Source organism: Balaenoptera ricei, chromosome 11 (assembly GCF_028023285.1).
Source record: "Balaenoptera ricei isolate mBalRic1 chromosome 11, mBalRic1.hap2, whole genome shotgun sequence".
NCBI lineage: Eukaryota > Metazoa > Chordata > Mammalia > Artiodactyla > Balaenopteridae > Balaenoptera > Balaenoptera ricei.
In genome coordinates, this window is record NC_082649.1 from 93,937,908 (window position 1) to 93,961,618 (window position 23,711).

General features: G+C 42.8%; 2 protein-coding genes across 5 annotated transcripts in view; one reads left to right on the forward strand and one right to left on the reverse strand.

The window, feature by feature from the left end:
• CNTN4 (contactin 4) overlaps positions 1-9,737 on the forward strand; it is a 957,860-nt gene extending 948,123 nt beyond the window's left edge. For all 4 annotated transcript variants that reach the window (XM_059937717.1, XM_059937718.1, XM_059937716.1 and 1 more), the window contains 2 exons: positions 6,873-7,041; positions 9,431-9,737. In XM_059937717.1, coding sequence (XP_059793700.1) covers positions 6,873-7,041; positions 9,431-9,531 — 270 coding nt within the window. In that variant the 3' untranslated portion in view covers positions 9,532-9,737. The remainder of the gene's footprint in view (positions 1-6,872; positions 7,042-9,430) is intronic.
• Positions 9,738-22,646: 12,909 nt separating this feature from the next.
• IL5RA (interleukin 5 receptor subunit alpha) overlaps positions 22,647-23,711 on the reverse strand; it is a 32,784-nt gene continuing 31,719 nt past the window's right edge. Inside the window, exon 11 of the mRNA XM_059940606.1 lies at positions 22,647-22,733. Within this exon, the coding sequence (XP_059796589.1) occupies positions 22,647-22,733 (87 nt within the window). The remainder of the gene's footprint in view (positions 22,734-23,711) is intronic.

The following is a 23,711-nucleotide window of genomic DNA, read 5'->3' on the forward strand; positions in this document are numbered from 1 at the left end:
CTTGTCTTGATTGTATTTTTAATCAACAGTAGTAACTTCTCCCTATTACTAATGGTTAATCTTTTTTGTTCATGTTCCTATTGTTAGGGGTATGTATACGCACACACACACGTACATACACATACATATACACAAGGATTTTTTAGGGCATTCGTTTGCCTGATCCCATAAATGTTAGCCTGACTTTAAAGAACTAGAAAAGAAAATGGATGTAGCCCTGGTGCCACAATCAAAGGGCATTTTAAGTATCTTGTTTTGTTTTACTTTTAAACAACATCTGAGGCAATGCAGGCCAAACAAAGCTAGTCTGCAGGATGCATCAAGCCTGCAGGCTGCTATTTGGTGACATTTTTGGATGCAGCTGTTGAGAGTAGCATAGTGACAGTGCTGTCAGGCACTAGTTACAGTTAGTAAAGCCAGGCCTGGAACTGGGAGTTGACATAGTTGGCCATAGAGCCTTAGGTGATGTGATTAGAGAGGGATTCGGAAACCCTCGCTGCTATGGACTATTTTTCCTTCATCCACGTGGCACAGTGATTTGTATTCTGCCAGCAGAGAAACATTCCCTAAGAACTAATCTTCAGACCTTTCACTGGATCCCTTTGTAAAAGCAAACTTTCTGGAAGGGTCTTACAGAATGGAGCAAAAACGACCACATTTTGGTCCTCTAGTCATTATGTGACTTTAGGTAAATCATGTAACCTCTCTGGGACTGCATTTCTCTTTTATTAAAGGAGAAATCTTCCAGTATCTTCATTTTCCCCTGAGCCTTTGCACCTCTATTCTGTCCCCCTGGGACTACCACCTCTTACATCTGCATCCTTAATCGGCCACTTATCTTTCGGGTCTAAGATGAGAAGCCTTCCCTGATGGCCAGAGCTCTCGCTATTTGTCAGATTTTTTTAAAGTACTTTCCATCCTCTTGGGTAATTGTAATTGGCTGATGACTTATTGTGAATCCCCAGACTGTGGGCCTCACGAGCACAGTGCCTGAATGGTCCCCATGATTTCTCCAGCCAAGGATGCATTCACTATGGTGGTATTAAAGGGAGCCCTCATTTCTTGAACTCCTTAATCATTAGTCTCTTAGTGCGACATAATGGGAAAGAGTTCATCTGATCAGTTTTATGCAAGACGAGAGAGATGTGGGGTTTGGTAGGCTGGAAGATGAGAGGGGAGAGAGTAGACTCAAAGAAAGCAAAGAAAGAAGGCAAAAGTGAAGACAGACCTTGCAACTTTGGGGTCTGACCCAGGCTAACACTGCCGGGACTGAACACAGCACGAGAGAAATGCAGATGTGATCTGGGATGAATTAATTTAACCAAACCAAGGGGGAGAGTGAAAAAACAAACAAACAAACAAACAAAAACAGGAGCGAGAAAGTCTTCCTCCCTGTTTCCAGTGTCGCCCAGTAGAACAGAGAGAGAAAACACAATAAAAATTCAGAAAGCTTTAGGAGTCCCTGTGGAGGGGCCAAGTTCCATGAGTGAACCTTTTACTAGATTTTAAACTCATGTTGAAGCTGGTGCTGAAATAAATTTGAAAGGCAGGGAGCTGCCTAAAATACTTCAGGGAACCAAGCAAAATGTTAGCCGGTCAAGAAATCCTGAAGATCATCCAGCCAAAGCCCTTCATTTTGCAGATGCGAAAACCGAAGGCCATTGAGTAAAGTGACTTGGGAGTGCCCTCAGCTTTCACAGGGCAGGAATCTGTATGCAAGCTGAATTTTACTTCAGTGAACTGGGTCTAAAAGATCATAGGCATTTTTAGAAGAAGACTTGGAAAATGAGTATTATTTAGTTGCTCCTTCTTTGTCTTCTTGCCTCCTCTCAGAAACTCTCATATGAGCTTGTCTTGGTAGCACTTTTCCAAGGAGGCCCTTCTTATATATATTTTAAAATTCAACAGACACTTCTGCAGACATCTAGAAGATTCCCTTGAGCAGCACAGAATCGGGCAGCTGTGGTGGAATCAAGCAGTATAAGACCAACACGGCGGTATTCAGCTCCCAGAAAAGAACTGGGGCTTCATGGAGGACTGGGGAAACTTTTTATTTCTGTAGAACTAGAATATAACATTGGAACAAATTACAGCTGGAGAGCATGGAACCTTTTCAGATGTGAGCAGCAGATCAGATGATATAGGCTAATTTGGTGCTGGGTGTGGGGGCGATCCAAAATGTATTTATTTAATATAGTCATCACAAGGGCTCAACCACAGACTTAATTTAAAAAAAAAAGAAAGAAAGAAAGAAAAAGAAAAGAAACAAAAAAGAAAAAGGACACCACAGCTTAAGATAGAGTCCTATCCAGAAATCAAGGAAAGAACAGACTATCTCAGGAAAAAAATAAGAAAGACAACACAACAAGAGCCATGGATTTAGGCTTTTTTTTTTCCCAAATATGGTTTTTCACGTTGATTCATTGTGTCTTATAGATCTAAACTATATCTATGAAAAATAGAGTGGCACCTCCGAGTTGGGAATTTCATGCCTGAGGAAGCATCACTCATGGCTGGGTATGAAGTGTGTGAAATGCTGCAGAAAGCACATGTGCTGACAGTAGAGGAAAGAGGGTTAACAAGGTCAGACCAGGTGGTAGTAAAGGGCCGTTTGTGACTTCTTCTTGATTTCCACTTCGACTCAATTCCTTCCCAGCCCTTTAGGGCTGGGACTGGAGGAGCCAGACTCCCTACACCTCCTCATTTAGATCCCAAGGAATCTCACTGTAACTGGTTATAGATATTGAAATGCTACATATACAATGTTAATGTTCAGGGATATATAGAGTTCTGTAAAAATTATGCATCTGTGTGTATGTGTGTGTATTTTCGGTTTTCTACCTAAATTGTCGAGATTCGTGGGATTTCTGCTTGTGTAAATAGTCTCAAAAAGAAGTTGACTTTAGAAAGTTTAAGGCGCAAAATATTCTTTCAGCACAAAGTGTCAAGCTACTTTATGATACTTGAGATAAAAAGAGAGCGTCTGGTTTCAGTATCACAAACTAAACTGTCTACAGAGCCAGACAGGTTATGTAAAGGGATTAAGTTAATTTAATCCTTTCAATAAATACTGTCAGTATACGTGCCAAGCACTGTTTTAATTCTTAATTTTGTAATAACCCGTGAAGTAGGTGCAGTTATTAGCCCCAGTTTTATAGATACAGAGCTCATGGCATAGAGTTTAGTAACTTGCCTACTTCACATAGGTAGTATTTTTTTCACTGATTTATTGAGATACAGTTGACATATAACATTGTGTAAGTTTAAGGTATACACTGTGTTGATTTGATACATTTATATATTGCAAAAAGATCACCACCGTAGCATTTACTAATGCCTCCATCCCATCACATAATTACCATTCCTTGTTTGTGGTGAGAACATTTCAGATCTACTTTCTTAGCAACGTTCAAGTATATGGTACAGTGTTGTTAACACAGCTAGTATATTGAAGACCTGTGCTCTGAACACATGCAGTATGGATCCAAAGTCCCACCTTTTAACCACTCAGCTATTCTGCCTGCCATCACTAAACAAATAGATCAAGTGGTAATAAAGTACTACCAAGAGAAATAACTCAGAGTGAGGGGAATAGGCAGTGCCATGGGATAGATAGGAGAGACATTATTTTAAATAAAGCACAGGGAAAGGCTCTATCAAGAGGTGACGTTTCGATTGGGCCATGAAAAAAGGAGAGAGTAAGATAGGCAGCTCTCTGAGAGTGTTCCAAGCATAGTGAACAGGATATGCAAAGGTCCTGAGGTAGACACATGCCAATGTGACACAATAGGAAGTGTTGGAGACTGTGATAAGCTACAGAGTTTGTGATGGTCCAGGATAGGCAGTAGCTTCTCAGCTCCAGCCAATTATTGCCAGACAGGAATGTAGGCCAGTGCCGCCATATCTTCCAGTTTTTAGTAGAACCCAAAACTTTATCATGTATAGTTTCTTGGTTTTTACATGTTGACATCGAACTCAAAAAAAAAAAAAAAATGTAAACCCACTAAGGGCCGAATAGTTAAAATATGCAGGCCAAATGTTACACATGGGCCACGAGCTTTCTACTCTCTAACCCCCCTTGTTTTGCATTCATGAAGACAGAGACCAGAGAGGGGAAGCAAGTTGCCCACAGTGGTGGCCAAGCTGGTCTTAGTTACGAATACAGGCTGTGAACCCAGACTGCCTGGGTTTGAATGCTGGGTCCCCCACTTACTGGCCATGAGACCCTGGGCACATTGCTAAACATCTCCAGGTCTCAGATTTCTCATCTTTAAAATCAGAATAATAACAGTGCCTACCTCAAGGGGTAATCTGTATTTGCACATAGAATATAAAGTGTTCAAACACATAGTAAGCATTCAATAATGTTTGATTCTATTATCATTATTCCCACAAATTCACTCTTTCTCCTTGTCTTCCACCCTGGATTATAGGAAATGCAAGCACAGCCTTTAAGTCAATCAGCTGAACCAAGTGTTTAGTGTAAATAAAGGTTTTACAGGCCTTTATTTAGGTGCCAGTGCAGTCCCCATCATTAGAAGACTGATAAGCAATGCTGATAAAAGGGCAGTTTTTTCCTGGAAGTCTTTCTTTTGGATTTACAGTTGAAACTAGTTGAATCCTCTGTGCTCTGGCAGAGGTGAATCAAAGAAGCAATTTATTCCTCAAAGCCAGGTGTGCCCTTGCATCCCATCAGCCAGCTCATGTTCCTGAAGGGCCATCATGAGAGGCTCTGACAGTCCTGAATGTGCTTCAGGGTTTATTTGAACCTGATCATTAGTGAGGGGATGCTGAGTTTGATACACCTGATGCCCTGAGAAGGAAGGGGGACGCTTATGAATCTCTCCACCTCAAGGAACTTGTGTTTTCCACCTTGTATTAGAGAGACATAAATAAAGGCGATGAAATGCCAGGAAACAAATGGGATCTAAACCGTTTCAAGGGAATTTTATGAATTTCACTTGTGTTTGATTTTTTTTGGCAGTGGTAGGGTAACCCTATGTCTCTGACCTCAGCCGATCAGAATTTACAGTGGGTCTTAGGGAAAGAAGAGCCAGTCCTGTGGTTCTCAAAGCGTGGTCCCTGGAGCAGAAGCAATGGTATTACCTGGGAACTTGTTAGAGATGCAGATTTTTCAAGTTCCCCCTAAAACCCACTAAATCAGAAACTCTGGGGTGGAGCCCAGTGTTCTGTGTTTTAATAAGCCCTCCAGGCGGCTCTGATGCAGGCTCAGGTTTGAGAACCCTGATCTCATTCATGATTCCCTGAATGAACATCCCCTGAAGATCTTTTTTAACAATGTATCACGGCCTGGACCCTTCTGCTACGGAGCCTGACTCAGGAGGGCTGGGGCGAGGCTGGAGCAGGATTTCTCAGCCTCCTCACTGGCGCCACTTTGAGCTGGATAATTCTCTGTTGTGGGGACTGTCCTCTGCATTATAGGAGGACCCACCCCCCTGTTGTGACAACCGAAAATGTCTGCAGACATTGCCAGATGCCCCCGGGGACAAAACTACTCCTCCCCGCTCCCGCCCCTGTTGAGAACCAGTGACCTGCAGCATCAGTATTTTTTACAAGCTTCCCAGGTGCTTCTAACACACAGCCAGGACCAGAGCCATTCATGTTACCCAACCCTATTTTTTTTTATTTTATTGTCAAGAGAAACGATGGGTTATGGTGATTTAAGAGTACAGGCTTAGGAGCCCTCATCTTACCACTCACCAGCTCTGTGACATCTCTGGGCCTCAGTTTCCTCATCTGCAGAAGTGCCTGTCCTGTCAGGTTGTTGTGGCAGTTAAACATGGTCATGTCAATCGAGTGCCTGGCTCATTGTAAACATCAGAAAGTATCTGTGGGACAGTTCTCATCACAATTATCATATCCAGAAAGGCAGGTGCACCTCTCTGGGCCTTTATCTTTTGTTCATGATGGGAACTGTTGGTGACCAGAGTGGGCAATGCCAGGTGGTGAATGTACTTTCAAGAGAGCTAGTTGCCCATCTCATCACATGAACTACCAGCCTAGTCTGTGACCCAGAGGAAACCAAGAAGGGAAACAAAGAGTGGCACTGTTGAAGCTACATGAGTGGCACTGCTGAAGCTACAGACACTTCTAGAGTGACAGTAATTGCCCCATAACATCCCCTCTTTTCTATGTAGCTCAAAAAGAGGTCCAGTGGGAGGAAAAAGGGGGTTATAGCCCTTGTCTTTCAGAGATGCTCTCCCTGTTCTGAAATGTCCTCTTTCCAAAGGATTAATAATAATGACAACTTTTTGCCTGATTTTTACGCCTGATTTTTTGCTTCTAACCTTTGCAGTGTATGTTTGTACCTTTTGTTCCTTTTAAGGCTTCATAGATACTGTTTCTTACATGCTTCCTTTCAGCCCTTCATTTTATTCAATCCTATGCAATCGTAAAGACTTCCCAGAAAAGTGGGTGTTATTGTCCCCATTTTACAGATGTGGGCAGTGAGGCTCAGAGCGGGAAAGTAAGTGGACCACGGTCACACAGCAGCCAAGTCTGTCCTCATGCCAAAGACCCTCATGCGTAACTGAGCTCTGTACATCCACCTTCTCCATGTTTGTTAACTGACCTCCCAGAGGTTACATGAGGCCACACAGCACGTCGTTAGACTCATGCTAGCCCCGCTGCCATGCTGCACAACGCTTTAAACTCTTTCCTCATGATGAAATCAACGGTAGCTGCAGACATGCCCCTCGCTCTTAAATGAGCCTTCCAGATGCAAGTGGGCAGCCTGACAACCTCGGCGTCCCTGCGTTTCACTGGTGCCCAGAGGTGAAAGTGAAGGAATGCTCCGTCCTTGGGGCCTTTGTGAGGACAACAGGTGATACCTTTTCTTTCCATATTGGCAGGTGTTGTACAGATGGAGCAGACAAAGCAGCACATCTGTCATTGAAACAAATAAAACATCAGTGGAGCTTTCTTTGCCTTTTGATGAAGATTATATAATAGAAATTAAGCCATTCAGTGATGGAGGCGATGGCAGCAGCAGTGAACAGATTCGAATTCCAAAGATATCAAGTAAGAATGTCTTTTTTTGCCTCCCTTCTCCCTGTCTGCCCTATCTCCTAAGCTTCCCAGTGAGTCAGGGCTAGGGTGAAATTAGGCCCGAAAAAAAACAAAGGCTAAAATAAAAATGGACAATACCATCCCCCTTCCTCAGACCACTGGTATTTGCTGATCCCAGGTAGTTTTGTGCAGAAGACAGTTTGACTAGTTTTGACTGATTTAATCAGTTGGCAATCAAAAATCAGGTTAAAGCAGCCCCAGATCAGTCACCCAGGCTTTTCCATGTGGACCCATGTAGTTTGCATCTACAATAACCCCAAAATTACAGCTTAGAAAGTTAAAAGCGTGACTCAGGAAGAACAAGCAAAGCGTTCTTTAAAATGATCTGGAAACCTGTCCGTAGTGACACAATATAATGTCTTTGGCTGAAAATACTTTGCACTTGGCACTGTTTATTTTGAACATGTGTATGTAACATATGTACATAAATGCACATGTCTACATATAGTCAGGATTATGTTTGTTTACAAAGACTGTTGAAGAGGGTGTTCTTTTTTGAGCCAAATACATTCAACTTAGTTTTCAAATACTATGTTTGCAGATATCTCAGCAGCATATTATTTTTTGTTTTTTTTTTTGTATGATTTTATTTATTTGAAATTAAAAGAAAAAAAACAGAACAGGCAAATCCATAGAGGCAGATTAGTGGCTGGTAGTGACCAGCCAGCGGTGTGAATTGTGGCTTAACGGGTACTGGGTTTCCATTCGGATGATGAAAAAGTTCTGGAACTAGATAGCAGTCCCGGTTGTACAACATTGAAGTGAACTTAATGTCACTGAATTGTACACTTTAAAATGGTAACTTTTACGTTATGTGTATTTTACCACAACAATAAAGAAAATAAGATTGCCATTAGGTATCTAAGTATAGATTTTCATTGGCCTTTGGATTTAACAGTCTAGAGATAAGGGGTTCAGTGAAGGCTGGAGATATGAACTTTCAAGCCATCAGTGGAGATACAATATTTTAAATCATGGGCAACCCTCACTACAGAGTTCTGAGCTTCAGCGCCTTTGCCAAGTGTCCATCATAGTATTTTTCAGATGAGGAAAGGGTCTAGTATTCTTGCTGATATCAAGTTTTAGTAAAGCATCCACTAAGCCATTTTAATTGCATCTATAAAATTTGGATGCCTCAAATCAGAAAAGAAAATGTTCAATGGTCATTTCACCCTTCTTCTGAATAAGCACTTGTTAATGTTAATGAACACAGAGCAGGACTTCAGGTGGGAAACCAAGGCTGCGCCAAGACATGCTCTGAATTCAGGAGTAATTTGCCAGTTTCCAGATGAGGTTTATATTTACTGCACCTTTTTTGCATACAAACACTAAAGGCATTTTTGTCTTTTAAAACACTGGGGAGAATTGGTTTCTACATGTCAGTAGAGGGCTCTAACTTCTGTTGAAAGGAACCAGATTTATGGTGAGATGTGGGAGTAATCTCCAGGCCAAAAAAACACAAGATGAGAATGTGTTTTGGGATTAATTTATCTCACTTTCTTTAAATCTGACTTCATACTTGCTTATCATTGCAAGGATTTTTTTTTTTTTTTTTAAAGACTGACTGATGATTCTTGGTTTAATTCATTACAAAAACATTTTAAGCAATTTTATTGGTAAAATTATTAGATGATAAGGATGTAACTGAGCAAAACATGACCTCTTTGTCAAGAGGTTTTCCATTTTGTTGGTCAAAGATCTTACAATCTTGATAAAACCTCAAATGACAGTTGGTAACTTCTTACTGTGAAAAAATAAGATGTATAAGAAAAAGTTTTAAAAGTACTGAGAATATCTTGTTGGGCAAAAAAAAAAAAAAAAAAAAAAAAAAAACAGGTATGTTTAGACAGGCATGAGTTGGAATCCCCATTCAGCCATTTACTAACTGGGTAATCTTAGACTTATCTTACTTCTCTGGGCCCCCATTTCCTTACCAGTTAAATGGTGTAATAACCATACCAGAGGTCCTCAGGGTTTTTATAGGAATTAAGTGTCATATGGCTCTGTGCCCAGCATTAAGCTTGAATTCGAAAGGGAACATCAATGTTTATTTTGCTGCATCATTGATATCATAGTATTTATCAGTAATGTTACCAGTCATATTGAAGTTTCTTCTCATGTTAGAGGGGGACACCCTCCTTTTACAAATGCTTAAACAGAGGTCCAGAGATGTCCACCACCTGCTCCCAGGTTCATAACTAGGGAGTCATAGAACTGAAACTAAAAACGTCAACAAGAGATGGTCATTTCCAGTAGACTTCAGATAGTTCTTCCGTTTCCAAAAGCCCTGGGGCCCCGCCTCCCTTTGTTGCCGGGGTGAGTAAATTTCTTCTCTCTCCAGATGCCTATGCAAGAGGAGCCGGGCCATCTACTTCCAACGCATGCACGCTGTCGGCCATCAGTACGATCATGATCTCCCTCACAGCCAGGTCCAGTTTATGACAACAGTTCTCTAAAAGACTTGCTGTTTATAATATAAGCAACATTTAGCTAGTTGTTTTGAAGACACCCAGTACTAAGTAATATTGTTGTTCGAGTACATCTTATTACTGGAAAAAAAAATGTTTTTTGCTTCTTTAGGAATGGCATTCTACAGTACTTCCTCAAAGCAAATCTAGCTTTGTCTGAAGTTTCTTTGGAAACTCTGCAATGCACTGAAGACATCTGTAATATGATGTTACCAAAGCAGTTTACATATGTCCTTATATGCATATTTTTTATTATATATTTAGTGTTTTATAGAATTTTTTAAAGTTAACATGAAATGTAGATATTAATTTTTTCCCTCTGCTGTAAAATGCTATGGGCAACACAATCATATGGTTATTATTTGAAAATAGTTCCTTTAAAGACAGAGTTGGAAACTCACCTTGGTAAATACATTGCAGATTCCTTGTACAGTTTTATAAAGGTCTAGTGGCAGAACAGCTGAAGACTTGGTCTGTAACTCAAGGCTGCTGTATGGAAATGACTCTTGGGGTGACGAATGCACTGAATCAAGTCGTTTTGCCATGTACAATATGCTTTCCAGCCCTGTTGTGAATTCTGTTGTTCAACACAACTTGAGATGGTTTCAGGAATGGCTGCAATCTCAAAACCTAAACTAACTGCCCAAGAGGTACCCTGTGCAATATTCCCATCCCTGAATTTAGCATCCTACGGTAAGACTTTCTTTTCCCTCGACTCAGTTAACATTGTCTTTGTAGTAGTAGCATTATCTTAGACATGACATTGGAAGTTAAATATCCTGTAGTAACATAGACCAAAAGTTAATAGAGTCAACCATGTCTTTCGAAGGATAAAAGATAATTTTACTATCTTTAAATGTATCTGTCTTGAATGTACATTTAACAACAAAAAGGGTAATTCTCTGTTGATGGATTCGTAACTTCTTTACAAAATTTCTTATAGATAATATGTGTATCTCTTTAATAATAGAGCCCTTCTTTTGAATCAAAATTATGTATGGAGTCTGACAGATTTCTCCTATTTCAGCAACTAGCTGCCACAAAGAATTTTTTTCATGACTCTATAAAAGATCTTTAGTACAATGGTGTGGTATCTCGGTGATTCTCCTGTTTTACAATAGGTAGCCTTGTCGCTTTACAAGCTTCATCTTCTACGTCTTAAAAATCACACATTGGAAAATGACAATATCAACAAAACTGTATTCTTCTGAAAAGAACTATTTGTAATAATGGGGGAGGTTTTGTAAGCTGACACTAGTGGAACAGTGCATATAAAAGGTAATGAAATTTTCTATAAAAATTTTCACATGTAAACACGCTGCCACCTTTTCTTCTTTCTCAGAGAGCTCAAATTTGCCTGTAATTTGTCATTTTTCCTTAACTTTTCAACCTTCTAGCTATATTTATCCAATAAAGTCATAATCAGGATTCCACTTGTGTAAAAACTAGGGTGGTAACTGGAAAAAAATATTGTCAGTATTTCAAGCTGTGTTCCTTTCTTAGTTTCATATGGTTATTCTATGTTAAAATAAAACAAAATTTAAAATCACATGCAAAAAAAAGTCAACAAAATAATAAAATGAATGAAAAAAAAATGATACCCCAGGTAGTTCCCAACCCCAGTGTAAATGATATTTACCAGTGATCTAGCATATGTAATCTCTTTTTAAAGGTATTGTTAATAAATATTCTGTCATTTGTAAAGATACTTGTCTTTTGGGAGCATTTTTCCTGCCTGCCTGTCAGGGAATTTGTTAGCTCACCCTTGTGCTAGTTATAATTTAAGATCATAGAGGGACTCAGAAGTCTCTGGCCACGATCCAAAGCTAGATGACCCAGAGCTCTTCCTTTGGAACTGACAACCCTGAAAACATCATTGCAAATCCTCTTTGGAGGTAGAGAGGGACAAAAATCCACAAATAAATGTCCTGAAGATCAAACTTGAATAGATCCTCTGGATTAGCTAAGTCTTTTCTGTATTTAATCTAAGGCTATCTGTTGTTTTAAGGTTTCCCCAACCACGCTGCTAAAAGGATAGAATCTAAACTTGAGGCCCTTCTTAATCTAATAACAACTTAACTCTGTACCCAGCCACACAGAGTCCTCACTGGCCCCTGAACACTGCTTGCTTTTGGTCTCACCTCTGTGCCTTTTGGGCATCTGGCTGCCCCTTCCTGAAATACCCCCCACTGTTCTTTATCCCCTGAATCCCCACTGTCCTAGGGCAGGCTCGTCTGTGAAGCCTTCCCACACTCCAGTCCTCGGTGACATCCTTCCTCTGAATGAGCTGTAAGCCCTGTCGATACCCCTCATTTAGTAATTAATCAGGTACTACTTTTGGAAATCTCTTGTACTGTTATCTTGCATTTTAACTTAACTCCTGTATTGTCACCTAATTTTCCTTGTATGTATGCCTTGTCTTCCCAACTAGACTGTAAGCTCCTTGAGGGCAGGGACTTTGGTCTTATCTTCCATGTACTCTCCATAGTGCCTAGCACAGTGCCTTGCAATAAATAATCATTGATTAATTGATCAAAGGGGTCTTTGAAGTAGCATTTTGCATCAGTTGCCTACCTGTGTGCCCTAGTGAACCAATCAGAGGAGACTGTGTCACTATTTTGCAAGGTGGCAGAAAGTGTCAGAAGGCCTGGCTTCTGACTTGATGCCTTGAAAAAGTCCTTTAATCTCTCAGCTTCATCATCTGATAAATGAGGCCCTGGATTAGCTGAGTCTGACCGAGCTCAAGATGATTTTTAAAAGTGCCCCGTAGACACCTTCACCCAAACGTGTCTGATTTGTTGGTTTCCGTGGTTGTTGCAGGTTAGGCTCATTGGTTGCAAGCAACAGAAGCAACTCTGGATAACCTGAGCAAACAAAAAGGAATGACCCTGGTCAGATAACATGAGCCAAGGAGACACTGAATGCCCAAGCCTTGGCGAGAATAAGAAGCAGGCCACTCTGAGGATCAAGCCTGCAGGAACTTTGCAAAGTCTTTTTGGGGAGCTATTGTGGGGATGAATTGGCTCTGTTTCTGATTTTGATGCCACTCTGTTCAGTATCCAAATTCCTAGAAGAGTCTGATCGATCCAACTTGTGTCATACCGCCAGAGCATCTCGATCATGCACTCACAGGGGAGAGAGAGTTTGTTAAAGGAAAATTGAGATGATGTTTCTAGAAGATGGGATAATAAACGCTAAGAAGGTCTAAGCAGCACACTTTCTATGCTTAGCCCTCCAGGCAGGATTCCCCAGCCCCTAGTACCAGTTCATATGTGCAGGGGGAATGTATTACTGCTTGGGATTTTTGCACGGTGACTCTGAAGGAGAAGCACTAGAAAAGTGCCTATTTGCTTTGCTTATTTAATCTTTCCCAGCACTTACTGTGATGCTCATTTTGTGTGTGGATAGTCCACCTGTGATTTAACTGTATAAAAGGAGATTCTCTTTTGCCAGATAAGTGGATTCTCTCAGCATTCTTGAGTTTTTATAAAGCCCACAAACCCTGTGTACGAAACAGCATCTTTCCACGGGGGCAGAAGACCTGGGTGATAAATTTCATCTTCAGGTGAGCTCGGAATCCTTCCAGCCTGAGGTGGGAGCTGCCGTAAGCTTTTCTCTTAAGATAATGATTGAGTTATTCCTACCGTCAGTTTTTTGGTTATTTACATCTGGGAAGCAGCCTTCAATCCTGATGAACCTTTTCCCAGTCTCTCCCACCAGCCGTGCCTTACTGCAAATATGCTGCAAAAATGCTGAATTCTAAAAAGTACATAAACAGTACATAATTAGCTACTAAAATGTCATGTAATTTTTAAAGTATTTTAATGTAATCAACCACCAGGTGATTTTTGCACACCATATCGGATTATCAGTGCTACCTCCATTAACACAGATAATCAAGAATTGGCTGTATTTTCTTTTTTTTTCATTTTTATTTTATATTGGAGTATAGTTGATTAACAATGATGTGTTAGTTACAGGTGTACAGCAGGGTGATTCAGTTATACCCATACATGTATCCATTCTTTTTAAAATTCTTTTCCCATTTAGGTTATTACAGAATATTGAGCTGAGTTCCCTGTGCTAAACAGTAGGTCCTCGTCAGTTATCTATTTTATTTTATTTTTTATTCAAACAGAAAGTCACAAAAATTATAATCATCCTCATCAGTTCACTCAGTCCCATGTAATTAATTTTTTTTTTATCTTGATCTTTTGTTAGCACTTTTATGAGTTCATCAGTTTTCCATTAGAGTTCTGAAAATGCTTATTCATTCGGTTCAGCAGTATAGTCAGTTACCAGAAACCTGTACTTGTCAGAGTCTTTTCCACGAATAGTTATCTATTTTAAATATAGCAGTGTGTACACGTCAATCCCAAACTCCCAATCTACCCCTCCCTCCAACCCCACGCTTTCCCCCTGGTAACCATAAATTCGTTCTTGAAGTCTGTGAGTGTTTCTGTTTTGTAAATAAGTTCATTTGTATCATTTTTTTAGATTCTGCATATAAGTGATATCATATGATGTTTGTCTTTCTCTGTCTGATTATTTACTTCACTTAGTATGATAATCTCCAGGCCCATCCATGTTGCTGCAAATGGCCTTATTTCATTCTTTTTATTGGCTGAGTAGTATTCCATTGTATATATGTATCACATCTTCTTTATCCATTCATCTGTCGATGGACATTTAGGCTGCTTCCATGTGTTGGCTGTTGTAAGCAGCGCTGTAATAAACATTGGGATGCATGTATTTTTTCAAACCATTGTTTTCTCTGGATATATACCCAGGACCGGGATTGCTGGATCATATGTAGCTCTATTCTTAGTTTTTTAAGGAACCTCCATTCTGTTCTCCATAGTGGTTGTACCAGTTTACATTCCCACCAACAGTGTAGGAGGTTTCCCTTTTCTCCACACCCTCTCCAGCATTTATTGTTTTTAGACTTTTTATCATGGCCATTCTGACTGGTGTGAGGTGATATCTCATTGTAGTCTTGATTTAAGAATTGGCTGTATTTTCCTATGTGACAATTGAAGAATCCTCTGGCCACCCATAGTGATTTCAGGAGCAAGCCTTTTAAAAATCAAAGACTTAGAGTCAATCTCTGGACCTACCCGAAATTATTCTACACAAAATGACACACACTGGGGCCTTACATAGGCAGCCTAGTACAGTGGCTAAGAATATGAATGGAATCTGATCACCCGGGGTGCATTCAGACAATTGCCACTTATTCGACAGGATAACGTTTGTGAAGTTCTAGAATCACAGCTCTCCAAATACTAGCAAATTATTCTATAAATCAGCCATTGTTCTTTTTCCCAAGTGACTTGAGACAGTCACAAAAAAACCGACATAGAATGTGGGTGCGTTCCATAACCAAAATGAGTTGAACTCACCTGACACATCCATTATCACCTTTTTCTTAAGTATTTTCACTTAGTGTAAATATTAATATTTAATCATTTTAATAATAAAATTAATAAAATTAAAATATGTAATAATGTTAATAAAAGAAGTTAGGCGGTAGGGCCCTCAGTCAGATGCCAGGTTTTCCACAAAGCCTCTCTCAGTTTCCCTATCTGGCATTGACCTCTCGTCTCTGATTCCAGAGTGTGTCATGAATACTCATGAGTGTCTATCTATCCACTATCTGGTATTTAAATCACTGGCATTCATGTCTTCTCCCTCCCTGTAGACAGAGAGTATCTCAGGGTTAGAGTCTGGCTATGATTCTTGACTTCTGTTACCAGGCTCCTATGCCCCCATCTCTGACCCTAACAAAACTAGAAGGTGGAGAATCCATGGCACCATTTGGAGTGATTTCCCCAGGCTCTGCCCTCCTGCCAGGATATGATTACCATGTGCCAGTCAGACTGCCCATTCTGAAAGGAGGCCCCTTTCCCCTCGTGCTAAATGGGCCATGCAGAATAAATGTTCCAATTCCACAACTCAAGGATAAACTACAACACTCAACAGAGCTCACAATTTCAACAAAATCAGCCTCTGTTCTTTATCACCAACAGTCTGCTCCATTGTAGATGAGAAGCCCTCCAATAGTATAGACCACATGGAGAGAAAGCACTTTTTAAAAAAGGTCAACCAAATGATAGAGCTGAATGTCTGGAAACGGCAAAGCCGAAGTAATTTAAATGTGATATTCCCAATCTCTGTAAATTGGACTTTCACTACATATTCTTACCTGTTGTTAGGAATAACAAAACCATCCCAGGAAGGGTGTATATCTTAGGATTTTAACTAACAAAGAGTTATAACTCGAATTTTTTTTATGGTGTTCAAAGTGCTCTTTAAGAAACAGGAGATGCAGGTTTTAGCCCTTTTTCACTTATGAAATGGAGGGAAAGAGGTGATACGATAAGCCCATGGTAACACAGACAATTAGAAAGTCAGGACAAGAATTTAGAACTCTCAATTCAGTGCATTTGAATGCCTAGAAACAAGGATTTACTGAGAGGAAGGACAAGAGAGGGTAAGAAGCTGGTCTCTTAAATTCAACCAGAGGGCAGTCAGGACACTGAGTCAGCAAGAAGACAGTGGTGAGGGAGGAGGGGAGGTGTGTGAGGTTGAGGTTGGGAGGTGGAGGGGTTCTGAACTAGGACCAGGCACAGGACAGCCATTCAGAGGAACCTGGTGCCCTCTGTGTACCAGGCCCTGTTCTAGGCACAGGGGAGTGGCTGGCAGTCAGGAAGGGGGACCCCACAAGGGCCACAGAATGGAGGAGATGGGGACACTCTAAGGCTGGTGTGAAATCACCTGGTTTGGAATGAGACTGGGTGGGGAAGGCAAGGGACCAGCCACGGCGTTTGTCACAATACAGAGAAACGCAATGATAATAATAATCGCGGACAACAATGATGCTCTTAGTATGTGCCAGTCTCTGCAAGTCAACCTGCTGGTTTAGTTCCCACATAGTATTCGTATTTGGTCCATGGGGGACCAAGGCTGGGAGGTTCGCAGGTTTGTTCCAGATCACACAGCTGACCAGGGAGGCCAGGAATTCAGATGCTGGTGGCTTGTGACTCCAGGCCTCTCTCCAAATAGTTAGATATTTATACCAATGGGGAGGGAGGGAGGGAGGGAGATGATAGATAGATAGATAGGGATACCGGTTCCCAACAAGAAGGGTAGTGAGCTTCCTAGGAAGTTGTACACGGGGTTGTTGAAAAGTGACCAGGGGCACGGGCAGGGCTCCCAGGTGTAGGGTTCCTGCAGGGAGAACCCATACAGCTCAGGTGTGGTGAGTTCTTTGCTCCACGGCGGTCTAGCTCAGCTGCTTGGACTTCTTTAACTACAAAGGATGGTCTTTGCTTGTTTGTTTTACTTGGCTTCAGGTGTCTCAGAGTTGTTTTTCACACTCGGGCTATCCTACAAGATCAGGGTAGCCAGATAAAGTACAGGAGGCCCAGTTAAACTTGGATTTCAAAACTAGTACTTTTTTAGTATAAGCATGTGTCATGCAACATTTACCGGAAATTCAAAGTTAACTGGGCCTCCTCTATTTTTATTTGCTAAATCTGGCAAGTTTATGCAGGGAAGAAGTTGCCTGCTCATTGAGGCGAATCATTTCTAGTGCAAAATTCCAGGGTCTTGCTGATGTGTGATCAGTTCTTTGAAGGTTGATGCCGCTGAGGGTGCCAGCACGAGTTTGCTGTTTTAAGCTCTCTTTGGTTTGCTGAACTCTCCCACCCCTTTCCGAGGATGGCGTGTGTGTGTGTGTGTGTGTCCAGGGAGCTAGGGCCCGATGGCTCTCACAGCTGAAAAGGTTTACTATCGAGCCCTTTAAGAGGAAGCTGGCCGACCTTTGAACTATGACACCAGTTGCTTAAGTGTTGATTTCTTTCCCCCAGTTTTCCCCCAGGCTTATGCATTCTTTCATTTTATCACCTGGCAGGGACAAATCTTGGGTTTTCATTTTAATAAATGAAAGAAAACGAATAATACACCTTCACGGGGAAAAGAGCCCACTGGAACTTTAACAAAAGGCACGTGAGTCACGTGAGTAGAAGGGGCGGTACGGGCTCCCGGAAGGTCGGCGGGCGGTAGAGGCTCCGGGAGCCCGCGTGCAGGCCGGCCGCTGAGGTCGAGGAAGGGAGAGCCGCGCCAACCGTGAGTTCTTGTAACTTCTTTGTTAAACTCTGGTGATATTTCTACTGTTCCCACACAGCGTTGATAAGTGAGCGCGCTGCCTAGAGCTCGGTTCTATCTGAGATGAGTAGAGTTGTCTAGTCTGGCTTACACTTAAGAAACTGACTTTAATTTTTCATGGTCTAAGTTCACCCAGTTCCTACGCAGTTGTTGAGGGCACGAAGATAAACACGGCCGCCTTCTCGATTTCGGAGTGTTTCCCCTTTAAAGGAGACCGAAAATTTTTAAATAATAAGTGGTAAAATAGAATGCAACAGAAGGTACTTGGGGAACATAGACTTCCTGGTGGCAAAGAGCCGAGATTTAGAAGCTAAACTGTCTACAAGATGGGGAAAAAAAAAAAAAAAAAAGATTGAAGGAGCTTGTCCATCAGAGAAAGCTTCAGGCGTGGCTTGGAGGGATGAGGGACATGGTGCTTGTGATACGGGGTGCTCCCCGGGGACGTGGCTGGAGAGCTACGGAGAAGCCAAGTCAGAGGGGACTTGGTTTTAAAAGGAGCTTGAACTTGAAGGTGGAGTTATTTAAGGGTTTTGCGCAGGGGTGATCTAGGTAGATGTGCTTCTGCTGAGATGCTTCAAAGTAAAGGAAATACCGGCGGCCAGGATACTGAGAGGCTGCTGCATTGGTCCTAGCTGAGAGATAATGCAGACAGTAGTGTGGACAAAGAATGAGAATATTTGGGGGGGAAATGAGAAATGTGCTCCTGTTCAACGTGCAGACAATTCACTGTCAATTCTGTTCGGCGTTCCTCGTTCTGAACTGCATTTACATTCATATCTATTACCTAAAAGGGGGATACGGGGGAAAATAACAAGGTTAATTTTTTAACAAGAAATAGTTTTTGAAAACTTGGTACCCTGGAACTTGGTCTGTAGGCTGTGGAAGCAGGAATAGCTGCACAGGGGTCGTCACGGAGACCCTTGGGCTGACACGAAGTCCTATTCTAATTAGGTTTTTCACCTTTAGTCGTGCCATCAAAGACTGTTTTCGGTTCTCCGTTCTCGCTTCCAGATATCTACTTTTTCTTTAACAAATTAGCGCCTAAGGATTATTAATTCCACCAGCAGATGGTCCTGACACAGACAAGCCTCCCCCATGAAAACGTTTGGGTTTTTAATCAGGATGTTCTCGGCCCACACGGAATTCCTCCCCAGCCTGCATCAGTAGCTCCAGGCCTTAAGGCATTTCAGTGAGGCTCAGGTGGCCGAGCTCTTGGCAAACTGCCCTTCCCCCTCTGGTCTCCCCGGCGCACTCAGCGCGTCGCAAACACTGCATTTCAGATGGGGCTGAAATCCTTATTGGAAAGGCTGTTGTTCAGAAGCACTGTTTGTTCTGAGCATGAAGGCTCTTGGGAGGGAGGTGGCCGTCCACCGTGTCCTGGTGGGAGATGGGAAGAGGTGGGTTGCCTACATCAACCTGCTGACGAGGGTATTTGCTGTGAAGCGTTCACACTGATTTGCCGTGGCAGGGCAGTGAAAGCAGGACACACCACTCAAAACCCAAGTCCTTTTACATAGTGACTTACACATTGCAGCATAGCCACAGCATCAGCAGAAAGAGACCCAGGCTACACCAGCCAGATGGCCAGGCACACGCGAGCCTCCTGGTTATTTCCAATCATGTTCTCACTAGACACCCGTCTTCCTCTCCGTGCTTTCAATTTAGACCTTGATGATCTCTGCCAAATAGCATTCAGTTCCACTGTTCGCAAGGGGCTGTGCCGGGGTGAGAAGAGGGTTTAAGAGGGTCCAAGAAGCATTGATCCCTTCTAAGAGTCAGGGACTACTGTCCCAGAGGCTGCAGATAAAAATGCACTTCACATGAGCCCCATCGTCCTGGATGGCCCATCCTACAGGGCAGCTGCTCCAAGAAGGGGGCTGAGGCCCAGAACAAGGCCCCAGAGGCAGGATCAAGCAAACTCTGCTTTGGAAGGTTTCACGAAGGAGGAGGCGTGGGGTAAACGTTCCCAAAGACTGAGTGTCAGTTCCACAAGCCAGAAAAGGCAGGGCCTAACCCTCTGGGGAGACACGGGCTGCTCTGTGCTGCCCTGACACTCATATCCCCATATCAGGCGGTGGGTTGGGCTCAGTACCAGGGTGACGGCTGCTACTGAGGTGGAGGCAGGTGGGTGTGAAGCCAGCAGCTCACCAAAGAGAAAGAACTGCCACACCGGGGACGGCTCTCTCCTTGTCGTCCAGCCTCCTAGGCAGAGGCAGTTTTCACACTCCTAGGTTTCCGGGCCCCAGTTTGAAAGAGATCAGATGTGGAGTAATAAGTCGAAAAAGGGGTAGGGTTTTTGTTGGGTTTTTTTTGGTTTTTTTGCAGGGCTTTTCCTGCAACAAAACAGTTGGTTCTCCAATTTTGATATTCACCAGAATCACCTGGAGCAGCTGTTCTCAAAGTGGGGTCAGGAGACCAGCATCAGCATCACCTGAGAGCTTAGGAGAAAGCAGATTCTCAGCACCCCCGGACCTACTGAGTCACAAGCTCTGATCTGCTTTAATGAGCCCGCCAGGTGATTCTGATGCGCTCAAGTTTGAGAATGCCTAACCTAAGACTCTTACAGATTCCTAAACACCGTTCACAGAGCTTCTAGATCAGGTGATCAGATATTTTGCCGGTCATTGCAGCCATGCCCTCCTGGTCCCAGTCCCTAAGCGGACTTCAGCTTGTTTCCTAGCCATCCCCTCCACATTTCCGGGGTCACTTGCGCCTGTATTCAGCCCCTCACTATCCATTTCATATCTAACATGCTCTCTGAGCCACAGTGATTGCATCTGTCAAACAGGGGCAATAGTAGCATGTGGGCTTCTCAGGATTAGAGGTGATGTCTGGGAAGCGTCTGGTGCAGCTCCTGACACTTGGCATCTTAGCTCAGGCTGCTGTAACAAAGCACCACAGTCTGGGGGGCTTATAAACAACAGAAATTTATTTCTCACAGTTTTGGAGGCTGGAAGTCCCAGATCAAGGTGTCAGCATGCTGGGGTTCTGGTGAGAGTCCTCTTCCTGGGTTGCAGAAGGCCAACTTCTCATATCACATGTGGGAAAAACTCTTTGGGATCCCTTTGTAAGAGCACTAATCCCATTCATGAGCATTCCAACCTAGTCACCTGCCCAAGGCCCCACCTCCAAATACCATCACATTGGGGTGTAGAGTTTCAACACGTGAATGGGGGGTGGGGCGCATTCAGTCCATAACTCTTGGAAATAGGCAATAACTGACAGCTGCCAGACTGCTGTGCCTACTGTCTTGGGCCCAAGTCCTGCTATTTGCAGTGGATGGTTATCAGAAAAACAACCCCTGGGGACTTCCCCAGTGGTTAAGAATCCACCTGCCAATGAAGGGGACACGGGTTCGAGCCCTGGTCCGGGAAGATTCCACATGCTGCGGAACTAAGTTGTGGCGCACCTAAGCCCGTGCACCACAACTACTGAGCCCTTGTGCCACAGCTACTGAAGCCCGTGCACCTAGAGCCCATGCTCCGCAATGAGAGAAGCCACCGCAATGAGAAGCCTGCGCACTGCATTGAAGAGTAGCCCACACTCGTTGCAACTAGAGAAAAGCCCGTGTGCAGCAACGGGGACCCAACGCAACCAAAAAAGAAAAGAAACACAACCCCTGGAAGTATTTGGTAGTCAACATGCCCCATTCCTGGATCAAACTGACTAAATCAACTATGAAAAAAGCATGTAGAGTCTGCCACAGTGGAGGTTCGTTCTGAGCACTGTGACCTTTCCCTGTCCTAAGCTTCCTGCTCCAGGGCCGTGTACAATCAGCCCTGTTTGGATCCCTTCAAGTACCAAGTGTCCCTCCTACCCCCTCTCGGCCCAGGCCACACCTGTACTTGGTTCTCCCTGTAGCCCATGGCCCATCACAAGGGCCACCGATCTAGTTGCAGACTCATACAGGAGGATGTTAGAGGAGGAATTCCTGTCTAGACTGGCATGTTTGTTGGGATACCTGTAGGACCCCTTCCAAACCTCCAAGGCTAGGGCTGACCCAGCACTACTTGACCAGATGCCCAACAAGTTGCTCTGAAGTCTTTGCAAGCAGACGTCTTTTCAGAAAACTCATTCTTAATTAAGTGATCCCCTTCCAACACAATTCCACCCAATGCCTTTCTCAGTATAATCCCAGAATATCAAGGCTGGCTTTGAGAATATAATCTTCAAACAAAATCCTGTCCCCTCCTTTGGTATGGACTGATACGTTAGCTTCTGATGTTTTGAAATTTGTTTGCCTCAAATGATGCTAACTTGATTGTGCCCATAGAACTTGAGATTCTCTCTCTCTCTCTCTCTCTCTCTGTCTCTCTCTCTCTCTCTCTCTCTCTCTCTCTCTCTCTGTCTCTCTGTCTCTCTGTCTCTCTCTCTCTCTCTCTCTCTCACACACACACACACACACACACACACACACACACACACTACTTGAAAGAAAAAGTATTCCAGAACTCCGAATAAAAACACCATGGCTCCCACTTGCTATAGGGAAGATAGTCTTCAATCCAAGTTCACTATTCACTCCAGGATGGTGCAAAATGCCTTCTTCCTGAGATTTTAGCTGATCGTTACCCGTGGCAGCTGAACCAGTCAACCTGGCACTACCAGAGTAAACACAGTTGACGTTAGCCTTAATAACTGTCTCTCGCGCAGAAGTGTTTGAGGTGAGTGATGCAGATCAGGAGACTGGCAGGTGAGGAGGTGCTGCCCTGTGCAGAGATCAGACCTGGCAGGACAGTCAGATGCAACAATCAACCTGTGTGAGTTAGGAGACTGTGTTGAGGGATTTGTGTGCGTGTTTTTCCCCTTGCAGCTAAATTGAGTGTCCGGTAAACTCCTCCTAGCCAAGAAACAGTTGTTCCCATTCTTATCACTGGGGCTCGTGAGCGTGAGTTGGTTTTGACACTGCTCCAGGGACAGTCAAAACACGGAGTCCTCCAGGGTCTCAGATCCATCCTCCTCCACATAGCTTATGACTTCAATTTCTGTTTCACCAGACAAGGTTTTCTGCAAAACAAACCATCCTTCCTTAGATGTCTTCTAGAGAACTTTTTGAGTCTTTGAATTTCTTTACAATTGGTTTCAAGTCAATTTTGCTTATGAAAGTAGTAAATGGTCACTGAAGAAAATACGGAAAATGAAGTAGGAAAAAACCCAAAAAATACCAATGAACTTAACTCCCAAGCACAGCCCACTGTTTGTCTTCAGCCCTTTTTTCTAGATAGAAAGTTATCTTTACAGTTATATGAAGAGCTTTATAAGTGGATTTCTTTCTGCGTAGCATCACATCCTACTTTAAATTACATACAGCTAGCCCTCGGTATCCACAGGCTTCACCCTTTTACATAATGGACTGGAGCGTCTGTGGATGTTGGTGCCCGCTGGGTCTCCTGGAACCATGCTGCCTGCAGATGCTGAGGGATGACTGTATGTTCTTTGGCTGCCTCATTTTGAATAGTTCCATTGTTGACTATAGTCAACACAGTTGACTATAGTCCACAGTTGACTATAGTCTTCCCTTAAATAGGGGTATTACGGCCAATTTTGGCTATTATAAATAATGCTGATATTAATTACAAAATTCATGACCAAAAAAATACCTCCTGTAAGAGATTGTATTCCTTGACCCCCTTTACTCATTTGAGGTCACTTGACCTCACTTTACTCATTCAGCACATCTTTTTCATATTTTTTTAAGTGAAGTATAGTTGATTTACAGTGTTGTACTGGTCTCTGCTGGACAGCAAAGTGACTCAGTTCTACACATACATATTATTTTTTTTTATATTCTTTTCCATTATGGTTTGTCACAGGATATTGAATATAGTGTCCTGTGCTATACAGTAGGACCTTGTTGTTTATCCATCCTATATACAGTAGTTTACATCTACCATCCCCAAACTCCCAGCCCATCCCTCCCCCCTAACCCGCCCTTGACAGCCATAAGTCTGTTCTCTATGTCTATGAGTCTGTTTCTGTTTTGTA